Source organism: Lissotriton helveticus, chromosome 4_1 (genome assembly GCF_964261635.1).
Source record: "Lissotriton helveticus chromosome 4_1, aLisHel1.1, whole genome shotgun sequence".
Lineage (NCBI taxonomy): Eukaryota > Metazoa > Chordata > Amphibia > Caudata > Salamandridae > Lissotriton > Lissotriton helveticus.
The window spans coordinates 1,457,315-1,484,186 of record NC_136063.1 but is presented as its reverse complement, the minus strand read 5'-3'; the positions used below and the strand labels follow the sequence as shown (position 1 = coordinate 1,484,186).

Below are 26,872 nucleotides of genomic sequence, written 5' to 3'. Positions count from 1 at the left end.
ACCTGCGCTCTGCCTCCCTGCACCTCACTCACACCTCACATATACGTTGAAGCTACATCAGAGGTCGTTCCTTCTCCTACCCTGCGGCAGGTCATGGAATGAGCTCCCTCTTCACCTCCGAGCCCCTCCCTCGAAGGCTGTTCAACTGAGCCTCTGCTGTACGCTCCTCAGCACCTGGATACCCTCACCGGAGTTTAGCTGCGCTGTATGAGTCATCTTGATTTATTGATTAATACTGGGGTCTGAAGACCACTTGTTGGTCAGTGGCCATGCCTTCCATGATAGAGGCAGAGTCCTCACTCAGATGCCCTCAGCAATCCCAGTACCTCATATACAAGTGCCAGTTCCTGTCCCTCTCGAGCCCCCTCAAAGTGTTGCCTGTTTTATTCCCAAGCATGACGTTAAGCCTCCTTCCTGTTAAGGAGAGGCGGTGACCTCCGACTGAGGCTCCCGGATGCAACAGGTATATTCTGGCGAGTGTTCCTGAAAGGGATGCCTTCTGTACACCAAGTTGAAGAATCTTCTCAAGTGCAAGCCTTCAACCAGAGCATTTCAAGAAACTGCTATAATAACTTCTCAGAGCACAATTACAAGAGGCATGTGACTGCAACCAAATAGGACAGAACATACTTGCAAAGGCGCAGAGCAACTTCATACTCAACAGGACGGCCACCAAACACATCTGCAGAGACATGGCGCCCAGCAAAACCTGTGGAGAAGAAGAGATCTGTTACTACTCTGAGCAGCCAATCAACACCACACTGTTCCACCCACAACCACAGAGACAAGGGCGGTTACTGATTAGTAATGTGCTGCTCTCACCATCACCAGCAGAGACAAGGGCGGTTACCGATCAATCATGCACTGCTCTCACTATCAGCAGCAGAAGGAAGGGCTGGTATTCATCAGCATTGATCACTCACACCCTCTCCTCTTGCAGCAAGGTGGTGGGGCGGGTAGGGTCACCACAACTTGCAGGCTTTACTGCTCCTTCCATGGGAGGGCACCAGGGCACACAATGGATTTAACAATTGGTATAACGTGATTGTGGCACCAGCTCTGGTGGTGCAGAGTTGCTGCTAGGACATTGAAAGGAGCACAGCGCGGTGCGGAGATCTTTTCAGTGTGCTACAGATTGATCGTGGATGACAAACTGCGATACAGAGATGCTGTCAGCATTACTATAGACTGGTCGTGGATTGCACATTGTGATACAGTGATGCTGGAAGGATTGGTATAGACTAGGGACTAGGATTGTGGTTCCTGCTAGGACAAGGTGTATACTCTGCCAACCTGAAACCCAAATTCTAAAAATTATGATCTATTTTATTAGTTTAGTTTAGGATTTTTAATACTTGTGGTTTCATTTTATTACCATTTTGACACTGTTTAAATCATTCACACATTATCCTAAAATAAGTCTGTCTGATCTGTGCCACAGCTACCAGGAGGTAGTGGTCAGGTTAATTTAGTGACTTTGAGGGTCCACCCTCAAGGGTTGTGATTATTTCTTGAGGTGGGTAGTCACCCACCCTAATTCATAATTGAATTTCTTACACTTCTTCCTTAAGCCAGTAATGCATAACTCTTCCACACCAGGCACTATGCTCCCAAGGACACTCTCCTCAGCCCCCATGTCCTCTTCATCCGTCTTCATCCATCCACTCATCTGTAGGAAGCTGCTAAGACCATACCCGTCGTCTACCTGACTGTCTCCACCAAGCCACCGCAGATCAGACAGAAACCACCACAGCCCACACGATTCTCCATGTGTCGCAGGTTCATCTTCTCCCCAGACTTCCAACCCCTCCTCGCATAGCGCCTGCCAGGCCTGTGGCCTCCCACGGCTCTCACCTGCTTTGCTCGGCCTGTTCACTGATGATGTTACATCATCACTGGTCGAACCGGGAGCCTGTAGCGCTGGCAGAAGGCTTCTTGTTACGGGAGACACCATTAGCCAGAAGTGGATTTTCAGCCAACAGCAAGGTGCATTCCAGAGATTTTGGCTTCACTTCTAATTCTGTCTGGGATCAGTACAAGCAGGAACAACAATCCTAGTCAGGGTAAGTCAGAAACACACTTAAAGATAACCTGCGCTCACTCTCTGGTAACTTGGCACATAGTAGTCAGGCCTATCTCACGAGGCAATGTGTAAAGTATTTGTGCAACACAACGTACAGTAACAGAATGAAAATACCACAAAAAGACTCCACACTTGTTTATAATTTTATAAATATATCATGACCAAAACGACAAAAATCCAGCAGGTACAAGTAGGGTTATGAATTTTTACACATTAAATGCAGTTCTAGTGCTTAGAAGTAAATGGCATTTTACGGGAATTGTCAGGTCGCACTGGGCCGGGGCAAAGTCCACAGTTCAGGCTGACTGCGATGGAGAATGGGCTGGGTACTTTAGTCACGCAGGCCCGGGTAGCAGAGTACCTTGATCCTGGTCGAAACAGCAAGATGCGGGGCGCTGTCGAGCGATGCGTCTCTGTCGAGTCAATAGGGATGGCAATGCGTCAGTTCCAAAGATGAAGCACCGAAGCTGAGAGGTGTTGGCTTTGAGGTGATGCACTGGGTTTCTCTGCACAGTAAAGGAGATGCCTCAATCTCTCCACAGTGCGTCGGCCGAGATGCATCAGGTACTTGAGGCAAAGCGCTGATTCTACTTGCACAACAGAGTGGATACGCCAGTTCTGCTCCAAGCAGACAGGAGATGCATCAATCTCTCCACAGTGCGTCGGCCGAGATGCATCGGGTCTTGAGGCAAAGCACTGATTCTACTTGCACGACAGAGTGGATACGCGAGTTCTGCTCCAAGCAGACAGGAGATGCATCAATCTCTCCACAGTGCTTCGGCTCCGATGCGTAGCTCCGATGCATCGGGTTTTTGAGGCGAAGCGCAAGACAGGGTAGCTACACCAGTTTTGCTCCAAGCAGACAGGAAATTAATTGATTTCTCTGATGTAAGTACCTAGGTCCACTTCTAGTGAACCAAGCACAGGAGCAGGGGTAGAGACTTTGATAGCCCTAAGTCTCAACAAACAGGAGGCAAGCCAACAAGACCTTGGAGATCACTTTTGTTGCAAGGCAGAGTCCAGCTCTCCCTCAGAAGAGTTAGAGAGCAGAAAGAAAGCACAACAGAAAAGCAGGTCTTCCAGATCAACAGTCCAGCAGAGTGTCAGTCCTTGTAGAAGCACAGCAGCTCTTCTGGCTGACGTTAGTTACTGGTCCAGACGTGTCTGATTTTATTGGGTCTGAGACCAAGTACTTATACCCAGTTGGGCCTTTGAAGTAGGAGTGACCTCAAAGAAGGGGTTTTGAAATGCACAGTAGTCCTTTCTTCCCAGCCCTGGCTCCAGACTATCTGGAGGGGTAATACGTTCTTTGTATGTAGAGAGGACACTGCCTATTAATGTGTAAGTGTCAGCTCCACCCTCCCATCCTGACCAGGATGAGCCATCAGAATGCAGATGAGCACTCAGACACACCTAACCTGTGTTTGTGGCTATATAGAGAGAATGAACAAAAACTGAAGCAATCGCCCACCCCAGAAGTGGATTGAGTCAGGCTGCAGGCACACAGAGCTGTAAGAGCAGAGAAATGCTCACTTGCTAAAAGTGGCGTTTCTAAAATAGTAATGTCAAATCAAACTTTACTAATAAAGAGGATTTATCATTACCATTCCAAAGATATAAAACATGGCAAAGCTACTTCTTTCTAATCAGGAATTACACGTTTTAAAGTGCTTTCAAGAATTCCCTATGTTAACCCATGAGAGGAGTACGCCTCACTGTAGTGAAAAACAAACTAAAGACTTTTGTCACAACCAGGCGATTAAAAACTTAAAAGTACATGTCCTACCTTTTACTAAAACATCACCTGGCCCTATGGGCTGCCTAGGGCATACCGGGACTTAGAGGTAAATTAAATATCCCAATTGTGGATTTACCAAATGTAACCATGTTCAGGGAAGGAGCACATGCATGACAGCACTGGTCAGCAGGGGTAGATTGCTCAGAGTCCAACCGCCAACAAAAAGAATCAGCAAAAAGAGGTGGTAAGCAGGAAAAACGTTTGTGGGAAGACCCCCCTAAGGTGATAGGTCTAACAGGCTCAATTATTCCAACATATCAAGTCCTTCTGGCTTGAAATCCAGGAGTGGACGAAGCTGTTACACCTGCCCTGTACCCCCTCTTAGGAATGAATGATTTTTTCTGGTTGTCACAGTCAGGATTAGATTTCCATCATTGGGGGTACAAACACTCCTGCACAGGGCTTGTGGGGGTCTGAACAAGAAATGTGACTCATTACGAGCCACTCTGATCCCTCCACCTCTGGCGGTGACCCCTGACCTCAAGATCACTACAGGTACCTTTGTGCTTTAATGTATCAGAGAGGAGACTGTGAACGCACTCTGATGTGTCACGAGTGGTGATCACAATAAATCCAAGGGGCAGATTTATCAACTTTTTGCACTGGTTCAAAGTCTCAAAGAGGGACACAAACTTGTTCCATTGGATAATATATTTGCATTGAAACCTTAACTTAAATAAATTCACAGTAGCCCTTGGCACTGCTTTGAGTTACTTGGTGTCAAGAGGTCATCCCATGGGTGGTACGTGGCTGTTCCAACGCCACCATCCATGATTTTTGATGGAAAGCCCTATCTGCTGACAATAGTAGACAGGGCTTTGGCACAACAATGTAGCCTCTTCCTGGCAGATGCCAACAACAAGAAACCTTTTAACTTCTCCTAACTTGTCAAACTGGGCCTGTGTCCTGCACTGTACAGAACACATAGAATGTTTGAAAAGTTGTAAAGTTAATCTACGCAAGGAATTTTAGGGCATATTAGCCACAAATATCGATAATTATCGCTAAATGCGCTTAGCGCATTTATTTTTATCGCCGCCTATCGTCAGATATTATCGCAGGGATAACGTGCTATTAGCAACGTTTATCTCTAATGCGATAAAATATCCGGCGATAGCGGCTCAATGCGTGAATATTGCTGGAAATCCAACGATATTCAGTAATTATCGCTAATGGGGATCTAACCTGAATATCCACCTCCCATTGGATATACAGGTTAAGTCATGGTCTGAGAAGGCGTTAGGTTCTAGCGATTTTTTTTATCATTTCGCCTGCCTTGCTAATAGGCGATAGCTGTGTTAGCGACTGCTTTCAGTCGCTAACAGGTTGGGTACGCCCACTTTGCATGTCATTAGCGATAAATATCGCTGACATGGAAAGCGGGACCAAAACCTGTAGCTATCGCCTACAAGTTGTCGCTAACTGCTGTTAGCGACAGCTTGCTAATAGGGCGATAAAAATATTGCCACTTTAGCAGGAAAAAGTCCAGCTAAAGCGGCGATATCGCCCTTGCTAATATGCTTGCTTTGTTCTGTGAGGATATCGTCCCAGTATGAAACCTATGCTAGACTCACACGCACACCTTTGCACTATAGTGAAACAGTGTGGGAGGCACACTAGGCACTCAAAGTGTGCCAGGGCAGGGTCAGCGAGCAGCTTCACCAGGTCTCAGAAGCACACAAACATGCACCCTTACACACATGCACCCACACAAACACACACTTTGCAACATAGCGCAAAGTTGTCTGCTTGAGTCTAGCATAGGTTTTGTGATGGAAGGCTACTCCTCCAGTACGAATTACTATAAATTCACTAACTTTGAAAGATATTCCATTTCGGAGGTGTGCTGTGCAGTGCAGCGCACATGCAAAATCAGAAAAGAAACAAAAACATTTTTCCTTTTTAACGCCTGCTTCCAAGTGGTGTTATTTTTTGGTACAAAAATACCTCTACTTTTGTTAGTAGACAGGGCTTTGTGTCAAAAACCATGGGTGGCTGCATGTGAACGCCCATAGAATGCCCCCTTGAGGCAGAACAATGTAAAACAGCAATGTGTGCACCTTTGCATTACTTTGCGTAAATCCACCAACAAAGACTTAGCGAGGGTGTCACTGTGAGAAGTTGGCCTGGCATATGATGCCCACTGGTTCTAGTGGGCACCTTGCACCAGACTAATCGACCCTTATTGATGGTGGTTGTAAAGTCAACCTTATAGAAAGCTATCCTAGTGGTAGCATGGAGCAGCAGTCTTAGGCTAAGACTTCAGTAGGCGAGTTAAGCAAGTTGTTTTACCATATATAATCCCTTGAATACCAAATGAAAGGACACCACACAAGGTATATATCAAATATATATGTATTTAATCTAAACACAACCCCTCTGCACTCTTTATGAGGTCAGAGGCAAAAATACAATACAAGTCACACAGTTAATATACGATAAGTTGCACAGTAAACGTTATGCCCTAGGGGCCTCACTAACCATATACTAAGAAAGTGGTATAAGGACCACGTGAGAGTTAGAAAGGAGGCCTAGGGCCTGTAGAATCGCTGGGGCTAAACCACCAGTTGTTAGGAAGTAGGAGACCCACGGGAGGTGCGTGCAGTGTCTAAACACAGACGCGGGTTCCCATTGACTTTCCATGGAGTTCATAAAAGTTACAAAGTTACTGTTTAAGGACATTTCCGGATGGACTAGGATGGAGCCCTATTAAACTAGGACACTTCGAGAGTCAAGACCCACGGGAGCACCAGAATACTCGTGTTACCTCACCCAGGGAAGCCGGGTGCATAGGTGTCTTTTCGTGTCGGGTTTCATGTTGTTTTCTATGGAGAGCTGCAAAGAAGTGCTACAGGCGACCAGAGGAAAAGTGCCTGGGTGGATCCAAGGGCGGATCGGAGATCTGAAGAACCTGAAAGCAGAGGGGACAGAGTCTGGGTCACTAGCCAGTGACAAGGAAGGAACCAGGAAGGAACCAGGGGATGTCGGGTGCTTTAAGGTGAAGAAGGTGAGTTTGTCTCTTCAGCCTCGAGGTCCAGGAGGCATCGACGATGACCAGGATCTGGATTCGAGCTGTCCCACAATGAATCTAGATGACTGCAGTGTCGTTATCTGGATTGGATCCAACAAGTCTTGGCAAATGCAACTCACGCAGGATGTCGAGATTGGCTCTGTTGCAGACCAGCAATGTCTGTGGCGCTTCTCCTTTTCAGGGAAGCTGGAGCAAGCTTGGTGTAACCAGAACCGCAAGTTAAATTCAAAGGAAGGTCTTCAGGGGGCGCACTAGCCAATGGGCAAGGAATCGGGAAAACGCGTCCAGCTCAAATGCAAAGGCAGGGCCCACGGGACACTCACGGAGTGTGGGGTCCTGGGCTTCGGTGCAAATGGTGCTTGGGGCTGGGGCTTCTTGTTCTCCAATGCACAACTTACTGAGGCTTCAGGAAAGGAGTGCAGGTAGAAAAATGCAGGATGTCCAAGATGTCTGGTCCCACATCTCTCGTGTCCTAGCTTTGCTGTGGATGTGGGTAGAGGTCAGATAAGTCTGAAAGTCCAGTTCCTGTGTCCCAGAGTCTTCATGTTGAAATGAGGATATGAAATGATTACGCACTTGTATAGCGCACGACTACCCGTAGGCATCTCGGCGCTTGTACGAATACCGCCGAGGAACCCTTCCTGGCCTTTCCCTGTGAGGAGCCCACTCCTGGGCACCCCCAAGGTGAAGTCAGGCATCCTCAGCGTTGTTGGGGCCGTTGTAGAGATTAATCAAGCTATTGCCCAGAGGTGCAGAGTGGGACTCATGATTAGAATAGGCACCGAAGCGAGAATTATCAGGTCCGAGGAAATTGAGCCCGAGACCCGCCGAGACGGGAATTGAACCCTGGTCCCGGCCAGACTACTGCATCAAGGTCTGCCGCTCTAACCATTGAGCCACACTTCTCTACTTCCGATGGGAGCCTTGAAACTGCAGAATGGCAAAGTTGCTGTTGGTGCCTGTTTGCACAGGGTGGTCACTCCTTGACCGCAAGGGTGATGTCTTCCGTCTTCCAGTCACAATGGAACATCGAAGGTCCAAGATATGTCTTACAAAGATTCGTAAAGGGTAATCTAAAATCCTGGGGACACAGCTCCTGTACTTATACTAAGAAAGGGGGCTGGATTACCTGGCTAGGTCCCTCCTATGGGTGGACCTGAGAAGGGGTGGTTGCATCCCTTTCCCTTTGTCCAGTATCGCACCAGAGCTGGGGCTGTGTGCTGCAGCAACCGGTTTGAACTGGGCTATGCATGGAGCACCTTGTGTGCCCCAGGCAGTGTCTGGATGCATTCACTGAATGCAGCCCTCCCTTCCCCAATATACGAAACCCCTGTGTGGGGAGGTGCTGGCACCTCCCTGGACAGGAAACCTATTGTCCAGGCCGCCCTTGCTGGAGTTTCCTCCAGCAACAGGAGGTCAGGCTCGTGTCTGTGGCAGCAGCATCCATTTTGTGATGCTGAGGATCTGTTTAACTTTAACCGGGTAAAGCAGAAACTTACAAGTCTTTTCCTTCTAGAAGGGTGGAATGCTACCCCCGCCGCCAGAATTGGCGGGGGGGTAGTATTCCAAAGTGTTTGACACCCCTTACACGACATGTTTTGATAAAGCCAAACCAAAGTTAGCATTACCCACGAGTTTTATAATGCACTTAAGAGTATATGGTATGGGTATATCATAGAACAGCTATAAGGAGATGATTCCGAAAGCTGCAGAGGGGCTCAGCTCATGCCTGAGAACCCTCTCACATAAAACCAAGCACTCTGCCTCCAGGATTGTCGAGGCCTACCATAGGAGTGGCTTATAGGTGTATATGTGTCTATATGTAAAGGTAGATATTATACTATATCTAAATTAGGGGGGATTACACCACATTACCCAGGCTGTGTGAACACATAAAACCAAGCACTCTGCCTCCAGGATTGTCGAGGCCTACCATAGGAGTGGCTTATTGGTGTATATGTGTCTATATGTAAAGGTAGATATAGGTATACTATATCTAGGTAAGGGGTGATTATACCACCTTACCCAGGCTGTGTGAACAGACCTGTGGTGTCAGTTTGAAAGGCAAACCAGGGTTGGCACAATACATGCTGCAACCCCTGGTAGGCCTTGGGTGCACCTATGCCCTGGGTACCTATGGGACACTATACAGGGGCTCATAAGGTTGACCCAGTATCGAATCTGGCATGTACCTAAGGTACATGGAGTCCATTTTATAGAGAAAGCAGATAGTCTGGGGCCCTGAATAGCAGGGTCCCAGGCCAACTAAGTTGAAATTCAGCAAAACACCAGGAATAAAGTTGGGGTAACCATATAGACAGACCCACCTTCCTACAGTAACCCCTGGCTGGCACTGATCCTCCAGCCTAGGGTCTGCACCCTAGGCTGACCAGAAGTCATGGGTGAGGCTCTCCTCCCCCTACCTCTCCTTCTAGGGTTCCGCCCTCTCCTCCTTTGAATGGTAACCTTAGAATACCACTCTCCCACCAGTTCAAGACCTCTCTCACATAACTGGTCTCCCTCCTTCTGCACCCCCTTACAGAGTTCTGCCCCCTCCCAACTGGAGTGGTATCCCTGGAAGATTAACCAGTCAGGACACTGGTTACAGTCGTCCTTCCCTCCAGGTCAGGCAAATCCTGAACCTGGCCTCCCACCCTTGGGTCTAAACCCTTTGGCGGAATACTTGCCTGGCACTCCAGGACTTCAGGGGGACTCGCACACTATTTCCCCCGAGGGTAACACATGACTCATATGTCGTATGAGCATCTGTCTAGCACAGATCTCCCGTCCGCTGTCCATCTGACAGTGTGCGAAGATCCCCCAGAACAGAAGTGGTGTCACCATGGTCACTCCAAGGGGACTCAGTCCAACTGGCTGGCCCCTGACCCACTGGTTTTTCCACTGAGGAACACATCCCCCATTCACCCCTCACTTCGGACTTCTGTGCCCTCCCAACCGGAGTGGCACTGCCGGACACTAGAACCACTGGTGCTCTATTTACAGACGCTCCAGGTTCTCTAGACACTAGGAGATCCGCCTCAAATGGACTAACAGGGCAGCCTAGGCCCCCTACCTGGTGTTCCCTGAAGAAACCATCCAGGTTCTGAGACTGGGTTTCTGGCATCTGGGAACTCTCAGTCCCACACTCACTCCTACTACCCTGAGACAAGACGTGAGCCCCTACACCCCTTTCGCTACGCTGGGACCTAGCTGGGCTACTCTGAACCTCTTCCACCACGCTGGGCTGGAAAATACCTGAACTACTACTTTTGGGATCACTCCCCAATGCCTTTTCAGAACCTCAGACCTTTTCCCAGCGGTCTGCTTCCTCTACAAGGTCCAATATCTCAGACAACCCACACCCTGGACCCAGCAAGGGACTCCCTATCTATGGGGTCTTCACTATCAACTGGCGTTCCTGTCCTGCCATTTTCTTCCTCCGCTTCAGACTCTTCAGGGCTCCCCTCAGAACCACCACCCTCATGGCGTGTGGCCCGGGCCCTCTCCTCCTCACTGCGCTCACGTTCCCAGTCATCCTTCTGCCATTGGATGAGGTTTTCCCTAGGTTTGGACTGGGTGTCTGACATACTCACTGCTATGTCCCTCTCTTCACAGAACTCTACCAACTCCTACATACTATATCTAAACAGACCACAGAAATTAAAAGCAGACTCCATCTTGGCAGGACGCTCAGAGACACGTGCAACACAGGGGACCTAACTGTCTGAGCTGAAGCAAGAGTACACAATCCGAAAATGACACTTAGGAGAAACAATAAAATAAAACTCAAAAACAATAATCCCAAAACACGTGATTATCTAAATGCAGAGCTTGTAGTGCAACCAGTTGTCGTTGTTGTATTACGCAAACACAAGTCCTAATCCTTACCGCTGACTTCCAGTGTTAGAAATGGGATCTCTGGTTGGCTAAGGCTTGCGGCAAAGCCAGTCAGAGACCACCACTCTAGTCAGGGCAAGGGAGTTACACTCCAAAGATAACCCCTGCTCACCCTCTTTATAGCTTGGCACGAGCAGTCAGGCTTATCCCGGAGGCAATGTGTAAAGTGTTTGCGCAACACAAACACAACAGCAGCAACACACTAGGTACACCCCAAAAAGGAACTGCACACAAGGTTATATATATATATATATATAAAAATAGCCTTTGTATTACCATAAACACATTAGATCATAATCACACACATACACTGTGCCAACTGGCACTGGGCAGTGTTTACAGGGGGTTATTTACACATGACAGGGCCACGTGGGCCACTGTCAGAATCAGCACTTAGTAGAAATAGTAGATGTAGCACATAGGATAACTGTAGCATAAAATAACAATTGTAGAACACTACCAGTAACCACTGGTAAAAGGTAGGAGACACTACGCAATCCTAGTCACCATAGGCATAGGTCACGCAGTGAAACAAACTGACTAGCATAAACCCTACTAGGAAAAACAACCTCCCAATCATAAAATCATTTTTACAGGTATAGAACAGGCATAAAGGCACTACGCAAAAACCACATTAGGCATCAGGTAATTATAAACATAAACACAAATCACCACTCCTCTTGCGGAGGAATCACATTAGATACTGACCCCAGGCCAACTGGCCTTCCACGGGGCTCAAACCCCTTTTGTCCAACATAGTCAGGGCAGGCTGCGCATGCGGCACATTTAAAGTGCGCAAGAGGTTGGGCCTAAACGTGGCAGCTGCCCACTAATTGCTGGGCCAGCTGTGAAAATTAGCATGGCCACTGAGAATAAACTATGCCCCAATGTTGCAGCTGCCGCTAACTGGCGGTGCAGCTGATGTAGAAACCTGCACTGGCACTCACTGTGCCTCAGTAGCCCCACTGGGACACCAAAACAAACAGGCCCAATGATGCAGCTGCCCGCAACTGAAGCACAGCTGTGTATGGAGATCAAGCACCGGCAACACGGTGCCTTTCCAGGGACCACAGGGGAAGGCGACACCGACAATGTGCCCCGACACCCCCTCTAAGCACTGCACCACTGAGCCCTATGAAGGAATGCTCCCGGGTCCCCCTCCGGGACTTTTAATTAAATGTGCCCCCAACGTTGGAGCGGCCTGCTACGGCGGGCCCGCTCAAGAATAAGGAATCCGGTTTTGTGCCTTACAAGGCACCACGCTGTGCACAAGGAGCTTCCCTCAAGGCTGACTCCCCATCGGCCCCACTAACCGGGCCTCAGGCAGGACTTTGCGCCGCTCTGTCCCTCGCAGCTCCCGGCGGCTCTCCACTCGCTCCCGGTCTTGCACCAGCACAGCGTGGCTTTGAGCATTTACCTGGGCTGCCGTTGCGGCATCTCCTCCTTCACCCGGGCCCTCCTCCTAGGGCCCGGGGCTCTTTTTGGCAATATGCGGGGCTCTCCCTTCCACATGGCAGCCCCCCGTCACGTCACCGGACTTCCTCCTCTCCGGCGTGCGACAGGCCCCGCCCCCGGCAAGGCTTGCTTGACTTCCGGGTCACGCTGAGCGTGGCTCGGGGTGGAAATTCTTTATCGGCTTGGTCCGCAGCGGCAAAGTGCAGGGTGGGCTCCCGCCAGGACAATAAAGTAAGGGCATCCAAAAAATGCAGGGTGGGCACCTGTAATTTCATATAAAAAGGGTCAAGTCGCTTGGTGGGCAAATGTGCAATAAAATACAAAAATAAGCGGGGTGGGCACCCGCGCTGCCGGCGTCACGGGGGAATCCCTAATTTGAGGATTCCCTCTATCTCCCTCAGCAGCGCGACGCTGCACAGCCCCAGCTCCTCTTCCTGGGGGAAATTAGAATAAAGCACTTCTTGAGTAAGGGAAACAAGGTGCTTTTCAGGATGAGAAATAAAGTGCTCCCAGGCTATACAGCCCCAAAGTCCAGGGAAAGTCTTGCAGAATGTAGGGGGCCCCAGGGGCCAACTCACACGGCCCTCCAGCAGGGAGGCATTCCCCAGTAGTGGTTCCTCCTGGCGCCCAGCAGCAGCCCCCCCTCAAGTCAGGAACAGAGAACATTTTACATGGGGTCACAGCCCCTTTTTTATACACACATTTCCTTTGTTACAAACTGTAGGGCAACGGGAGAACCTGTTACAACTGGTTCTGGATCACTTTGTTTTGCTCAGCCCCTCTCCCTATTCACAGGACAGGCCAGGGATAACAGACGCACCACAGGGTGTGGAGCCAGCATTGTGGGGGGCTGGCACAGCCCTATTCAGGTCCCAGGTGCAATTCCTCCCTCTCATCTACATGCAGATCTCCCCATTCACCACTGGGCAGACCCATCCTGGCTCCTGGAGCCAGGCACACCAGCCAGCTCCAGCCAATCACAAGCCAGACAGGCAATTCACATTCACTGCACACAGAAATGCCACCTTCAAAAGTGGCACTTCCCCACTAGACACAATAAATCTGTGCACACCATTGCGCAGCATTTATTCTCACGAGTTTGCACATACCAAACTCGCCCCTGCACTCTCTCACGTCAGGAATTACCATGGACACACACATCCCCCATGCATTCCTATGGGAGGGCAGGCCAATCTCACCACACGCTCTCAGAGAGCGCACGCATTTTACACTGGGACACAGTGGTAAAGTGCGCAGAAGCCAAAAACAACTAACATCAGGTCACCTTTAAAAGCAAAAGGTTTAGGGGTGAACCTGCCAAAAGGGCCAAGTCCAACAGAACTCCATTGGCTCCATTTGTCAGATCAATCAATATTCAAAACCAGCTGCATCGTTTACGTCATACAACTAGCACGCCCGCTTATCTTGCAGACAAGCTCACCATCTCTGGTGGTTCCCAGCGTGCACGCAGTCAGGACTACTTCAGGCTGAGAGTTGTGAAAAAGAAAAAAAAACAAGACAACAGGAAGTTTCCATCTATGACAACATCCGGTATCCATCAGCACCGTCACAACGCTGCTCCAATTTACAAAAGAGTTTAAGACTTATCTCTTTAAAGAAGACCAGATCATGATGCGTTAACTGTTCACAGCTCAGAATCATCTCCTATTACTCACTGAATTTATACCTGTCTTTGACCACGTACCTTTTGGTTATATTCTCTCAAGTGAAACACCATATACAGACATGGTAGCAAGCTTTGCCAATGCTTAGTGGTGAGGTGCATGGACCAGTGGTGCTTGCATTTGTGGAAAAGGTGTGGCATAGCGGCCAGGGTGCCTGACTCCGAACTACAAGGTTCACGGTTCGATCCCCGGTGCCGGTGGCAGGTTAGGCCCACCACTATGTGACTCTGGGCAATAGCTTGCTTAATCTTCCCGATGGCCCCCAGCGCTGGGACACCACTCCGGAGGTAGGTGTGCGCTTTACAAATAGGGGTACTTCATTTGATTTCATTATTTCATGCTCAATGCCTGGTGGGGGAGGCATGGTTGATGCCCAGTGATGTGATGAATCTTTAAAGCTCAGTGGTCGGTGCGTGTTCCGTGTCTCATGGTGAGTGCATTGTTGATCTCTCATGGTTGCTAAGGTGTATGGTTGACGTGATGGTGGATGGGTGATGTGATGGTGTATGGTTGATGTGATGGTGTATGGTTGCTAAAATGTATGGTTGATGTGATGGTGGATGGTTGCTAAGGTGTATGGTTGATGTGATGGTGTATGGTTGATGTGATGGTGTATGGTTGCTGAGGTGTATGGTTGGTGTGATGGTGGATGGTTGCTAAGGTGTATGGTTGAGGTGATGGTGTATGGTTGCTAAGGTGTATGGTTGGTGTGATGGTGGATGGTTGCTAAGGTGTATGGTTGGTGTGATGGTGTGTGGTTGCTAAGGTGTATGGTTGATGTGATGGTGTATGGTTGCTAATGTATTTGGTTGATGTGATGATGTATGGTTGCTAAGGTGTATGGTTGATGTGATAGTGTATGGTTGTTAAGGTGTATGGTTGGTGTGATGGTGGATGGTTGCTAAGGTGTATGGTTGGTGTGATGGTGGATGGTTGCTAAGGTGTATGGTTGATGTGATGGTGTATGGTTGTTGTGATGGTGTATGGTTGCTGAGGTGTATGGTTGGTGTGATGGTGGATGGTTGCTAAGGTGTATGGTTGATGTGATGGTGTATGGTTGATGTGATGGTGTATGGTTGCTAAGGTGTATGGTTGGTGTGATGGTGGGTGGTTGCTATGGTGTATGGTTGGTGTGATGGTGTATGGTTGATGTGATGGTGTATGGTTGCTAAGGTGTATGGTTGATGTGATGGTGTATGGTTGATATGATGGTGTATGGTTGCTAAGGTGTATGGGTGGTGTGATGGTGTATTGTTGCTAAGGTTTATGGTTGATGTGATGGTGTATGGTTGCTAAGGTATTTGGTTGATGTGATGGTGTATGGTTGCTAAGGTGTATGGTTGATGTGATAGTGTATGGTTGTTAAGGTGTATGGTTGGTGTGATGGTGGATGGTTGCTAAGGTGTATGGTTGATGTGATGGTGTATGGTTGATGTGATGGTGTATGGTTGCTAAGATGTATGGTTGATGTGATGGTGGATGGTTGCTAAGGTGTATGGTTGATGTGATGGTGTATGGTTGATGTGATGGTGTATGGTTGCTAAGGTGTATGGTTGGTGTGATGGTGGATGGTTGCTAAGGTGTATGGTTGATGTGATGGTGTATGGTTGTTGTGATGGTGTATGGTTGCTGAGGTGTATGGTTGGTGTGATGGTGGATGGTTGCTAAGGTGAATGGTTGAGGTGATGGTGTATGGTTGATGTAATGGTGTATGGTTGCTAAGGTGTATGGTTGGTGTGATGGTGGATGGTTGCTATCGTGTATGGTTGGTGTGATGGTGTATGGTTGATGTGATGGTGTATGGTTGCTAAGGTGTATGGTTGATGTGATGGTGTATGGTTGATATGATGGTGTATGGTTGCTAAGGTGTATGGGTGGTGTGATGGTGTATGGTTGCTAAGGTGTATGGTTGATGTGATGGTGTATGGTTGCTAAGGTATTTGGTTGATGTGATGGTGTATGGTTGCTAAGGTGTATGGTTGCTAAGGTGTATGGTTGATGTGATAGTGTATGGTTGTTAAGGTGTATGGTTGGTGTGATGGTGGATAGTTGCTAAGGTGTATGATTGATGTAATGGTGTATGGTTGATGTGATGGTGTATGGTTGCTAAGGTGTATGGTTGATGTGATGGTGGATGGTTGTGGGCGTTCCCGCGCAGTGTGGGCGTTCCCTCACAGGTACGACTCGTAAAAGTGACGCAGTGAAATCTACAAGATTTCAGGGAGTCACTTTTACGGCCATGTTGTGTCAAAACCGTGCGCCTTGAAGCAGGCTTATGGATTGACGCAGTATGTTAGGCATAGGGTCACCCCGAGCCTTGCTGGAGCCGCGTCGCGCTTGCGACACGACTCCAGCAATGCACCGTCTTTCCGCCGGGGGATGCGACATGCATCTGCCCATCCGAGCGCCACGGTGCGCCGCATTGTAGTGGTGGCACACGGGTGGCCAGATGCGTCGCAACAGTTCTGGCGTATCTCTGCTGATTACCAGAGATGCGCCAGAAGTCGTAAATCTGCTCCTTGGAGATTAAGGAAAGTGCTCAGAATCACAGGATGTTCAACCAAGGGCAACATTGGAACACAGGGCTGTTAAAATGAAATTCACAGACTTCCATTATACTGGTTTACACACACACACACTAAAAATGCCTCATGCAGGCCACACCTCCACATGGGTGCATCATGCAGGCCACACCTCCACATCCGTGCGCGCATCCACATGTGCGCCTGGAGTGCAGTGCTGGGACCGAGGTGGCTGCGTGTCAGTGGACTGCACTGGCCCAGAGGCCTCACTCCTGTGGACAGATCAAAAGGTCTGGGTATAACTACGGATTCAGAGAACAGCTAATCCCATGACAGGGAAGGTAGGCCAATGCCAAACAAGCATTGAAAATGCAAGAGATCTCGCCTTTCATTAAGTTAAAGCCAGGGCCGGCGCTAGGCATGGGCAGTGTGGGCAGCTGCCCAGGGCCTCGTGCTCATCTCAAAAACATGGGGGCCCTTTTCTGTGTGAAAGTCCACACTTTCTTAGTCAGCCCACCTGCTCCTTCAGGGCCCCTCCCCTCCCCAAAGCAATCACATCGCTAATGTGTTTTCAAGCGAGGTGTCTGAACCTCGCTGCTCACAGTGTGGGGTCATTCATAGGGGTGCAGTGGTGGGGGGGGGGGGAAGACTGGGTATAGTAGGTGATAGCAGCAAGGCCAGCAATTATGCCGCCTCTCCGGGACAAGGGCGGGGCAGCACCTCTGTTAAAAACCTTGTATGCCCTTTGTGTATTCCGTTTCCCGGCCACAGAAGGCTCTTTTGTTTCTAGGACTAGGACACTGGGACTTGGTCTTTTATCCAGTGCCGCGAAGGCCAGAGCAGGTGGGCCTCGCCGCATTCCATTGGGGCCTAGGCTGCAAGGTCCTGGTGTGGGCCCCCTTTGCTGGGCGTTATATCCATTAGGCAGTGCTGGGAGGCCCAGAGCAGGGTTGCAAAGATTTATTTTCTATAGTCAAGTTTCTTTTGTTTTGCCAAGTCTTCTTTTCTTCATTTCCACTCATGCTTTCTTTTGTTTTTGCTTGAGGACACTGTTCTCAAAAGATGAGGATTATTTTAGTGCAAAGCAACATTGTTTCTTTCTCATGTGTATTTTTGGAAATTATGCTTTGACACATAATTGTGCAGTACACCCCACCCCACCCCACACCAATCCACTCCAATTAATACAATCCACACCAAACCAATTCACCCCACTCCACCTCATTCCAATCCTCCCATCCCAATCTGCCCCACTCCATTCCAAAACAATCTGCCCCACTCCACTCCAAAACAATCTGCCCCACTCCATTCTGCCCCACTCCAATCCACAACAATCTGCCCCACTCCATTCCAAAACAATCTGCCCCACTCCACTCCACAACAATCTGCCCCACTCCAATCCACAACAATCTGCCCCACTCCACTCCACAACAATCTGCCCCACTCCACTCCACAACAATCTGCCCCACTCCAATCCACAACAATCTGCCCCACTCCAATCCACAACAATCTGCCCCACTCCATTCCAAAACAATCTGCCCCACTCCACTCCAAAACAATCTGCCCCACTCCACTCCACAACAATCTGCCCCACTCCAATCCACAACAATCTGCCCCACTCCATTCCAAAACAATCTGCCCCACTCCACTCCAAAACAATCTGCCCTACTCCACTCCACAACAATCTGCCCCACTCCAATCCACAACAATCTGCCCCACTCCACTCCAATACAATCTGCCCCACTCCACTCCACAACAATCTGCCCCACTTCAATCCACAACAATCTGCCCCACTCCAATCCACAACAATCTGCCCCACTCCACTCCACAACAATCTGCCCCACTCCAATCCACAACAATCTGCCCCACTCCAATCCACTACAATCTGCCCCACTTTATTCCAAAACAATCTGCCCCACTCCACTCCACAACAATCTGCCCCACTCCAATCCACTACAATCTGCCCCACTCCATTCCAAAACAATCTGCCCCACTCCACAACAATCTGCCCCACTCCATTCCAAAACAATCTGCCCCACTCCACTCCACAACAATCTGCCCCACTCCACTCCACAACAATCTGCCCCACTCCATTCCAAAACAATCTGCCCCACTCCAATCCACAACAATCTGCCACACTCCATTCCAAAACAATCTTCCCCACTCCACTCCACAACAATCTGCCCCACTACAATACAATCTGCCCCACTCCACTCCAATACAATCTGCCCCACTCCAATCCACTACAATCTGCCCCACTCCATTCCAAAACAATCTGCCCCACTCCACTCCACAACAATCTGCCCCACTCCACTCCACAACAATCTGCCCCACTCCACTCCACAACAATCTGCCCCACTCCAATACACAACAATCTGCCCCACTCCAATCCACAACAATCTGCCACACTCCAATCCACAACAATCTGCCCCACTCCACTCCACAACAATCTGCCCCACTCCAATCCACAACAATCTGCCCCACTCCAATCCACAACAATCTGCCCCACTCCAATCCACTACAATCTGCCCCACTCCAATCCACAACAATCTGCCCCACTCCAATCCACTACAATCTGCCCCACTCCATTCCAAAACAATCTGCCCCACTCCACTCCACAACAATCTGCCCCACTCCAATCCACTACAATCTGCCCCACTCCATTCCAAAACAATCTGCCCCACTCCACAACAATCTGCCCCACTCCATTCCAAAACAATCTGCCCCACTCCACTCCACAACAATCTGCCCCACTCCACTCCACAACAATCTGCCCCACTCCATTCCAAAACAATCTGCCCCACTCCAATCCACAACAATCTGCCACACTCCAATCCACAACAATCTGCCCCACTCCACTCCACAACAATCTGCCCCACTCCAATCCACAACAATCTGCCCCACTCCAATCCACAACAATCTGCCCCACTCCAATCCACTACAATCTGCCCCACTCCATTCCAAAACAATCTGCCCCACTCCACTCCACAACAATCTGCCCCACTCCAATCCACTACAATCTGCCCCACTCCATTCCAAAACAATCTGCCCCACTCCACTCCACAACAATCTGCCCCACTCCATTCCAAAACAATCTGCCCCACTCCACTCCACAACAATCTGCCCCACTCCACTCCACAACAATCTGCCCCACTCCAATCCACAACAATCTGCCCCACTCCACTCCACAACAATCTGCCCCACTCCATTCCAAAACAATCTGCCCCACTCCACTCCACAACAATCTGCCCCACTCCACTCCACAACAATCTGCCCCACTCCATTCCAAAACAATAAAGTAAAGTCCACATTTGTAAAGCGCACAATCACCCGTAAGGGTCTCTAGGCGCTGGGGGCCGTCGGGAAGATTAAGCGAGCTATTGCCCAGAGTCACATGGTGCTGGGCTAACCTGCCGCCGGAGCCGGGGATCGAACCGTGGTCCCCAGAAAACAATCTGCCCCACTCCACTCCACAACAATCTGCCCCACTCCATTCCAAAACAATCTGCCCCACTCCAATCCACAACAATCTGCCACACTCCAATCCACAACAATCTGCCCCACTCCACTCCACAACAATCTGTCCCACTCCAATCCACAACAATCTGCCCCACTCCAATCCACAACAATCTGCCCCACTCCAATCCACTACAATCTGCCCCACTCCATTCCAAAACAATCTGCCCCACTCCACTCCACAACAATCTGCCCCACTCCAATCCACTACAATCTGCCCCACTCCATTCCAAAACAATCTGCCCCACTCCACTCCACAACAATCTGCCCCACTCCATTCCAAAACAATCTGCCCCACTCCACTCCACAACAATCTGCCCCACTCCACTCCACAACAATCTGCCCCACTCCATTCCAAAACAATCTGCCCCACTCCACTCCACAACAATCTGCCCCACTCCATTCCAAAACAATCTGCCCCACTCCACTCCACAACAATCTGCCCCACTACAATACAATCTGCCCCACTCCACTCCAATACAATCTGCCCCACTCCAATCCACTACAATCTGCCCCACTCCATTCCAAAACAATCTGCCCCACTCCACTCCACAACAATCTGCCCCACTCCACTCCACAACAATCTGCCCCACTCCACTCCACAACAATCTGCCCCACTCCACTCCACAACAATCTGCCCCACTCCACTCCACAACAATCTGCCCCACTCCAATCCACAACAATCTGCCCCACTCCACTCCACAACAATCTGCCCCACTCCAATCCACTACAATCTGCCCCACTACAATACAATCTGCCCCAATCCAATACAATCTGCCCACTCCAATCCACTACAATCTGCCCCACTACAATCCACTCCACCTCATAACATTCCACCCCACTCCAGTCAAGTCCACCTGACTCCTGTGCACCACACTCCTGTTTATCCCACTCCACTCCATTCCACTCCACCCCACCGATTCAGTCCACCCCATTGAAGTCCAATCCACCCCAATCTGCTACAATCCACCACCCTGCCCCGGTTAAATCCACCCCTCCAGCCCACCACATTCTAATTCACCCCAATCCAGTCCAATCCACCCCACTACACCAGTCCAATCCACCTCCTCCAGTCCAATCCACTCCCTCCAGTCCACTCTAATTCACCCCACTCCAAACCACCTTACTCTAGCCCAATCCACCCTACCTCAAACCAATCTAATTCACCCTACTCCAATCCACCCCAATCCAATCCAACTCACCCCATTTCAATCCACCCCTCTACAATCCAATCCAGTCCATCCACTCCAATCAACCTCACTCCACTCAATCAAATTCACTCTACAGTCCAATCCACCCCTAACTTCTCCAATCCAATCTACCCACTGTCTCAATCCACTCCAACCCACTTCACCCGATTCCAACTCAACCCACTCCAGTCTACGGCACTCCACTCTCTCGTACTGCACTATATGACTCTGCACCGCCACTGACCCACTCCACTCTACGGCACTCCACTCTACCGTACTGCACTATACGACACTGCACCGCCACTGAACCACTGAACTCCACTCCCCTCTACTCAACTGTATCACACTGTACTACCCCTACTCCACTCTGCAACACTCCACTCCATCAAATCCAGTCTATGACACTCTACTCCCACACTCCACTCAAGGGCACCCTGTGCCACTAACTGTTAACCACGTGGAACAGCAGCCGCGCTAGTGTACAACATGCCAAATACACATTGCCCAATTGCTCTTATAGGCAAGACCTATTGGCTTTGCCAATGCTTGTTCAAGGTTATGTTATTCTGAGCCCTTGCCTAGAATACCATGTAAAGATGCACACAACACATGGGGTATTAACACAGTAGTGAAAAGCACAATACCTATGTGATGGTGTGATAAAGGTATTTTTAGCTGTCATTTGAATCACCACTACCATATAAAACTTTTATTCCACTTTTTCTAAGGAGTTGCTATTATACTATATAATGACGCTCACATATTGGATCCTGTAAGGATGATTGTGGAACACATAGATTCAAACTACTGATCTGCAGTTATACAGCCGTTGTACAGTTATACAGATGGGTGCAACTCACCAAACTATTCTGCTATCATCTGTGAAGAAACCGTGGCCTTCGCTTGCCTCCTCTCCAGGCTTCGTTGGTCAACAGATTTACTATCCAATCCAGTTACTCAATTATTAATAACCAAACACAAGGATCCATCCTTTTTTGTTGCATGTACTGAGCACAAACACACTTTACGGAGCGGGGAGAGGGAATGAAATAAAAAAAAAACACACCTACCTGTCTGCCGCTCGCCATCACCGCCGCCTTCTCTCGGTCCTCTTCCCCGCTTCCAGGGCAGGATGCATCCCGCTCCCAGCCTCCTGAGAGTGGTCTGAGCACCATGGATCGGCGCTCAGCGGGCGAATGGGAGGCTGGGCGTGTTCTCCATGCAGGCTGTAATGCAGCGTTGTGATTGGTCTGAGCACCATGGATCGGCGCTCAGCGGGCGAATGGGAGGCTGGGCGTGTTCTCCATGCAGGCTGTAATGCAGCGTTGTGATTGGTCTGAGCACCATGGATCGGCGCTCAGCGGGCGAATGGGAGGCTGGGCGTGTTCTCCATGCAGGCTGTAATGCAGCGTTGTGATTGGTCTGAGCACCATGGATTGGCACTCAGCTGGAGAATGGGAGGCTGGGCGTGTTCTCCATGCAGGCTGCAATGCAGCGTTGTGATTGGTCTGAGCACCATGGATCGGCGCTCAGCGGGCGAATGGGAGGCTGGGCGTGTTCTCCATGCAGGCTGTAATGCAGCGTTGTGATTGGTCTGAGCACCATGGATCGGCACTCAGCTGGAGAATGGGAGGCCGGGCGTGTTCTCCGTGCAGGCTGTAATGCAGCGTTGTGATTGGTCTGAGCACCATGGATCGGCACTCAGCTGGAGAATGGGAGGCTGGGCGTGTTCTCCGTGCAGGCTGTAATGCAGCGTTGTGATTGGTCTGAGCACCATGGATCGGCGCTCAGCTGGAGAATGATAGGCTGGGCGTGTTCTCCGTGCAGGCTGTAATGCAGCGTTGTGATTGGTCTGAGCACCATGGATCGGCGCTCAGCTGGAGAATGATAGGCTGGGCATGTTCTCCACCTCGGCTGCAATGCAGCGTTGTGATTGGTCTGAGCACCATGGATCGGCACTCAGCTGGAGAATGGGAGGCTGGGCATGTTCTCCACCTCGGCTGCAATGCAGCGTTGTGATTGGTCTGAGCACCATGGATCGGCACTCAGCTGGAGAATGGGAGGCTGGGCATGTTCTCCACCTCGGCTGCAATGCAGCGTTGTGATTGGTCTGAGCACCATGGATCGGCACTCAGCTGGAGAATGGGAGGCTGGGCGTGTTCTCCATGCAGGCTGTAATGCAGCGTTGTGATTGGTCTGAGCACCATGGATCGGCGCTCAGCTGGAGAATGATAGGCTGGGCGTGTTCTCCGTGCAGGCTGTAATGCAGCGTTGTGATTGGTCTGAGCACCATGGATCGGCGCTCAGCTGGAGAATGATAGGCTGGGCATGTTCTCCACCTCGGCTGCAATGCAGCGTTGTGATTGGTCTGAGCACCATGGATCGGCGCTCAGCTGGAGAATGATAGGCTGGGCATGTTCTCCACCTCGGCTGCAATGCAGCGTTGTGATTGGTCTGAGCACCATGGATCGGCGCTCAGCTGGAGAATGGGAGGCTGGGCGTGTTCTCCATGCAGGCTGTAATGCAGCCTGGGTCGAGAACATGCAAAGTACGCATTAATGTTTGGCCAGCCCCAATGGCCGGCCAAACGTTCATGCGCACTTTTGGGAGTGCAAACCACTCCTCCACTCCCCTGCTCTGTCAGCAGAGCAGCCACGCCCCGTCCCTCCCGCAAAGCTGCCGCAACCAGCAAAAAATAAAATAATAACAGAGCTATTATAATTTTATTTTTCCTTAAGTGACACTGCTCAACAGCAGGGGCTGAACCTCCTCCGCCACTGGATGTCGGTTTTCTATGATGTCACTTTATGTGATGTCACATGAAAATTAGAGGGGCCTCGCGTCTTCCTTTTTGCCCAGGGCCCCACAATTCCTAGGACCGGCCCTGGTTAAAGCCATTCGCTTTGTCAATGGTATTGTACAGCAAAGCAACTGGCTTCAACTTACTCAAATGCGAGACCCATTGCACCTTCAATGCTTGTTATTACTATCCAGCGCCTTGATGGACGGACGGATGAATGGATGGACACACAGACAGAGGGATGGACGGACGCTAGGTTTCAGGGAGCCCGTCATCAGAGCACCGGGCAGACGTTTCGGTTGTTCAGAAAATTCTTCAAAACATGAGTTAAAAAGCGTTGTGTAGCGCTTAGCAGGAAATAAAAGCACATATCAACAGCCCCCCCTTCCCCTCTCTTTCTTCCCAGTGAATACATCTCACCCTCGGTCTTACCTTTTCAGCTCGCCCCCCTCCAGGGGGCTCCTTCAGGTCAGTCCCCGTGGACTCATCAGAGAGGGGTCTCCTCCAGCGCCTCGAAGGCTGCAGCGCCCTCAGTGCCGCTGCCCCGGGCCCGGGAGCCTCTGCCCTCGACTGGGGAGTGAAAGTGAAGGTGAGGAAAGTGGACTTTCACCCCAAGGGACAGCCTGGACGCGCCAGAGATAAGGCAGCGGCTCCCCTCCCCTCTCTACGAGGCGCTATCTCAAGCCCTGCCTCAATTACTTCAGTCCCAGACCTTTGTACTGGGCGCAGTTTACAAACACCTGTCACCCTCAGACCCAGAACAAGACGGAGAAGGAGAGAGACAGAGAGAGAGGGGGGAGGGGGGCTCCACCTTTCACCCTCAGACCCAGAACAAGACGGAGAAGGAGAGAGACAGAGAGAGAGGGGGGAGGGGGGCTCCACCTTTCACCCTCAGACCCAGAATAAGACGGAGAAGGAGAGAGACAGAAGGGGGGGAGGGAGGGGGGCTCCACCTTTCACCCTCAGACCCAGAACAAGACGGAGAAGGAGAGAGACAGAGAGAGAGGGGGGCTCCACCTTTCACCCTCAGACCCAGAACAAGACGGAGAAGGAGAGAGACAGAGAGAGAGGGGGGAGGGGGGCTCCACCTTTCACCCTCAGACCCAGAACAAGACGGAGAAGGAGAGAGACAGAGAGAGAGGGGGGAGGGGGGCTCCACCTTTCACCCTCAGACCCAGAATCAGACGGAGAAGGAGAGAGACAGAAGGGGGGGAGGGAGGGGGGCTCCACCTTTCACCCTCAGACCCAGAATAAGACGGAGAAGGAGAGAGACAGAAGGGGGGGAGGGAGGGGGGCTCCACCTTTCACCCTCAGACCCAGAACAAGACGGAGAAGGAGAGAGACAGAAGGGGGGGAGGGAGGGGGGCTCCACCTTTCACCCTCAGACCCAGAACAAGACGGAGAAGGAGAGAGACAGAGAGAGAGGGGGGCTCCACCTTTCACCCTCAGACCCAGAACAAGACGGAGAAGGAGAGAGACAGAGAGAGAGGGGGGAGGGGGGCTCCACCTTTCACCCTCAGACCCAGAACAAGACGGAGAAGGAGAGAGACAGAGAGAGAGGGGGGAGGGGGGCTCCACCTTTCACCCTCAGACCCAGAACAAGACGGAGAAGGAGAGAGACAGAGAGAGAGGGGGGAGGGGGGCTCCACCTTTCACCCTCAGACCCAGAACAAGACGGAGAAGGAGAGAGACAGAGAGAGAGGGGGGAGGGGGGCTCCACCTTTCACCCTCAGACCCAGAACAAGACGGAGAAGGAGAGAGACAGAAGGGGGGGAGGGAGGGGGGCTCCACCTTTCACCCTCAGACCCAGAACAAGACGGAGAAGGAGAGAGACAGAGAGAGAGGGGGGCTCCACCTTTCACCCTCAGACCCAGAACAAGACGGAGAAGGAGAGAGACAGAGAGAGAGGGGGGAGGGGGGCTCCACCTTTCACCCTCAGACCCAGAACAAGACGGAGAAGGAGAGAGACAGAGAGAGAGGGGGGAGGGGGGCTCCACCTTTCACCCTCAGACCCAGAATAAGACGGAGAAGGAGAGAGACAGAAGGGGGGGAGGGAGGGGGGCTCCACCTTTCACCCTCAGACCCAGAACAAGACGGAGAAGGAGAGAGACAGAGAGAGAGGGGCGCTCCACCTTTCACCCTCAGACCCAGAACAAGACGGAGAAGGAGAGAGACAGAGAGAGAGGGGGGAGGGGGGCTCCACCTTTCACCCTCAGACCCAGAATAAGACGGAGAAGGAGAGAGACAGAAGGGGGGGAGGGAGGGGGGCTCCACCTTTCACCCTCAGACCCAGAATAAGACGGAGAAGGAGAGAGACAGAAGGGGGGGAGGGAGGGGGGCTCCACCTTTCACCCTCAGACCCAGAACAAGACGGAGAAGGAGAGAGACAGAGAGAGAGGGGGGCTCCACCTTTCACCCTCAGACCCAGAACAAGACGGAGAAGGAGAGAGACAGAGAGAGAGGGGGGAGGGGGGCTCCACCTTTCACCCTCAGACCCAGAACAAGACGGAGAAGGAGAGAGACAGAGAGAGAGGGGGGAGGGGGGCTCCACCTTTCACCCTCAGACCCAGAACAAGACGGAGAAGGAGAGAGACAGAGAGAGAGGGGGGCTCCACCTTTCACCCTCAGACCCAGAACAAGACGGAGAAGGAGAGAGACAGAGAGAGAGGGGGGAGGGGGGCTCCACCTTTCACCCTCAGACCCAGAACAAGACGGAGAAGGAGAGATGTTGGACCCGGCCTCATGGCGTGGCCCTACCCCTCCCGCATGGCGGGCCCAGGACGACATCGGCCCTCCACCGAGCCTCGGGCGACCCCTGTTGCCCGACCCTGCACACCCCAACACCAACCCTGCCGGTCCGGTCACCCTCCCGGACCCTCACTACCGGCCTGACTC

The 26,872-nt window shown here is 50.9% G+C and overlaps 1 protein-coding gene across 5 annotated transcripts in view; it reads right to left on the bottom strand.

Moving 5' to 3' along the window:
- LOC144828260 (butyrophilin subfamily 1 member A1-like) overlaps positions 1–24,653 on the bottom strand; it is a 61,768-nt gene extending 37,115 nt beyond the window's left edge. Inside the window, exons 1-3 of one of the 5 annotated variants that reach the window (XM_078686335.1) lie at positions 24,410–24,597; positions 1,855–2,054; positions 631–709 (exon numbers count right to left, since the gene is read on the bottom strand). In XM_078686335.1, coding sequence (XP_078542461.1) covers positions 631–694 — 64 coding nt within the window. In that variant the 5' untranslated portion in view covers positions 695–709; positions 1,855–2,054; positions 24,410–24,597. Of the gene's footprint in view, positions 1–630; positions 710–1,854; positions 2,055–24,409 lie in introns of all 5 variants that reach the window. The other 4 variants (XM_078686339.1, XM_078686337.1, XM_078686338.1 and 1 more) reach the window with 4 other exon arrangements.
- Positions 24,654–26,872: the final 2,219 nt, after the last annotated feature.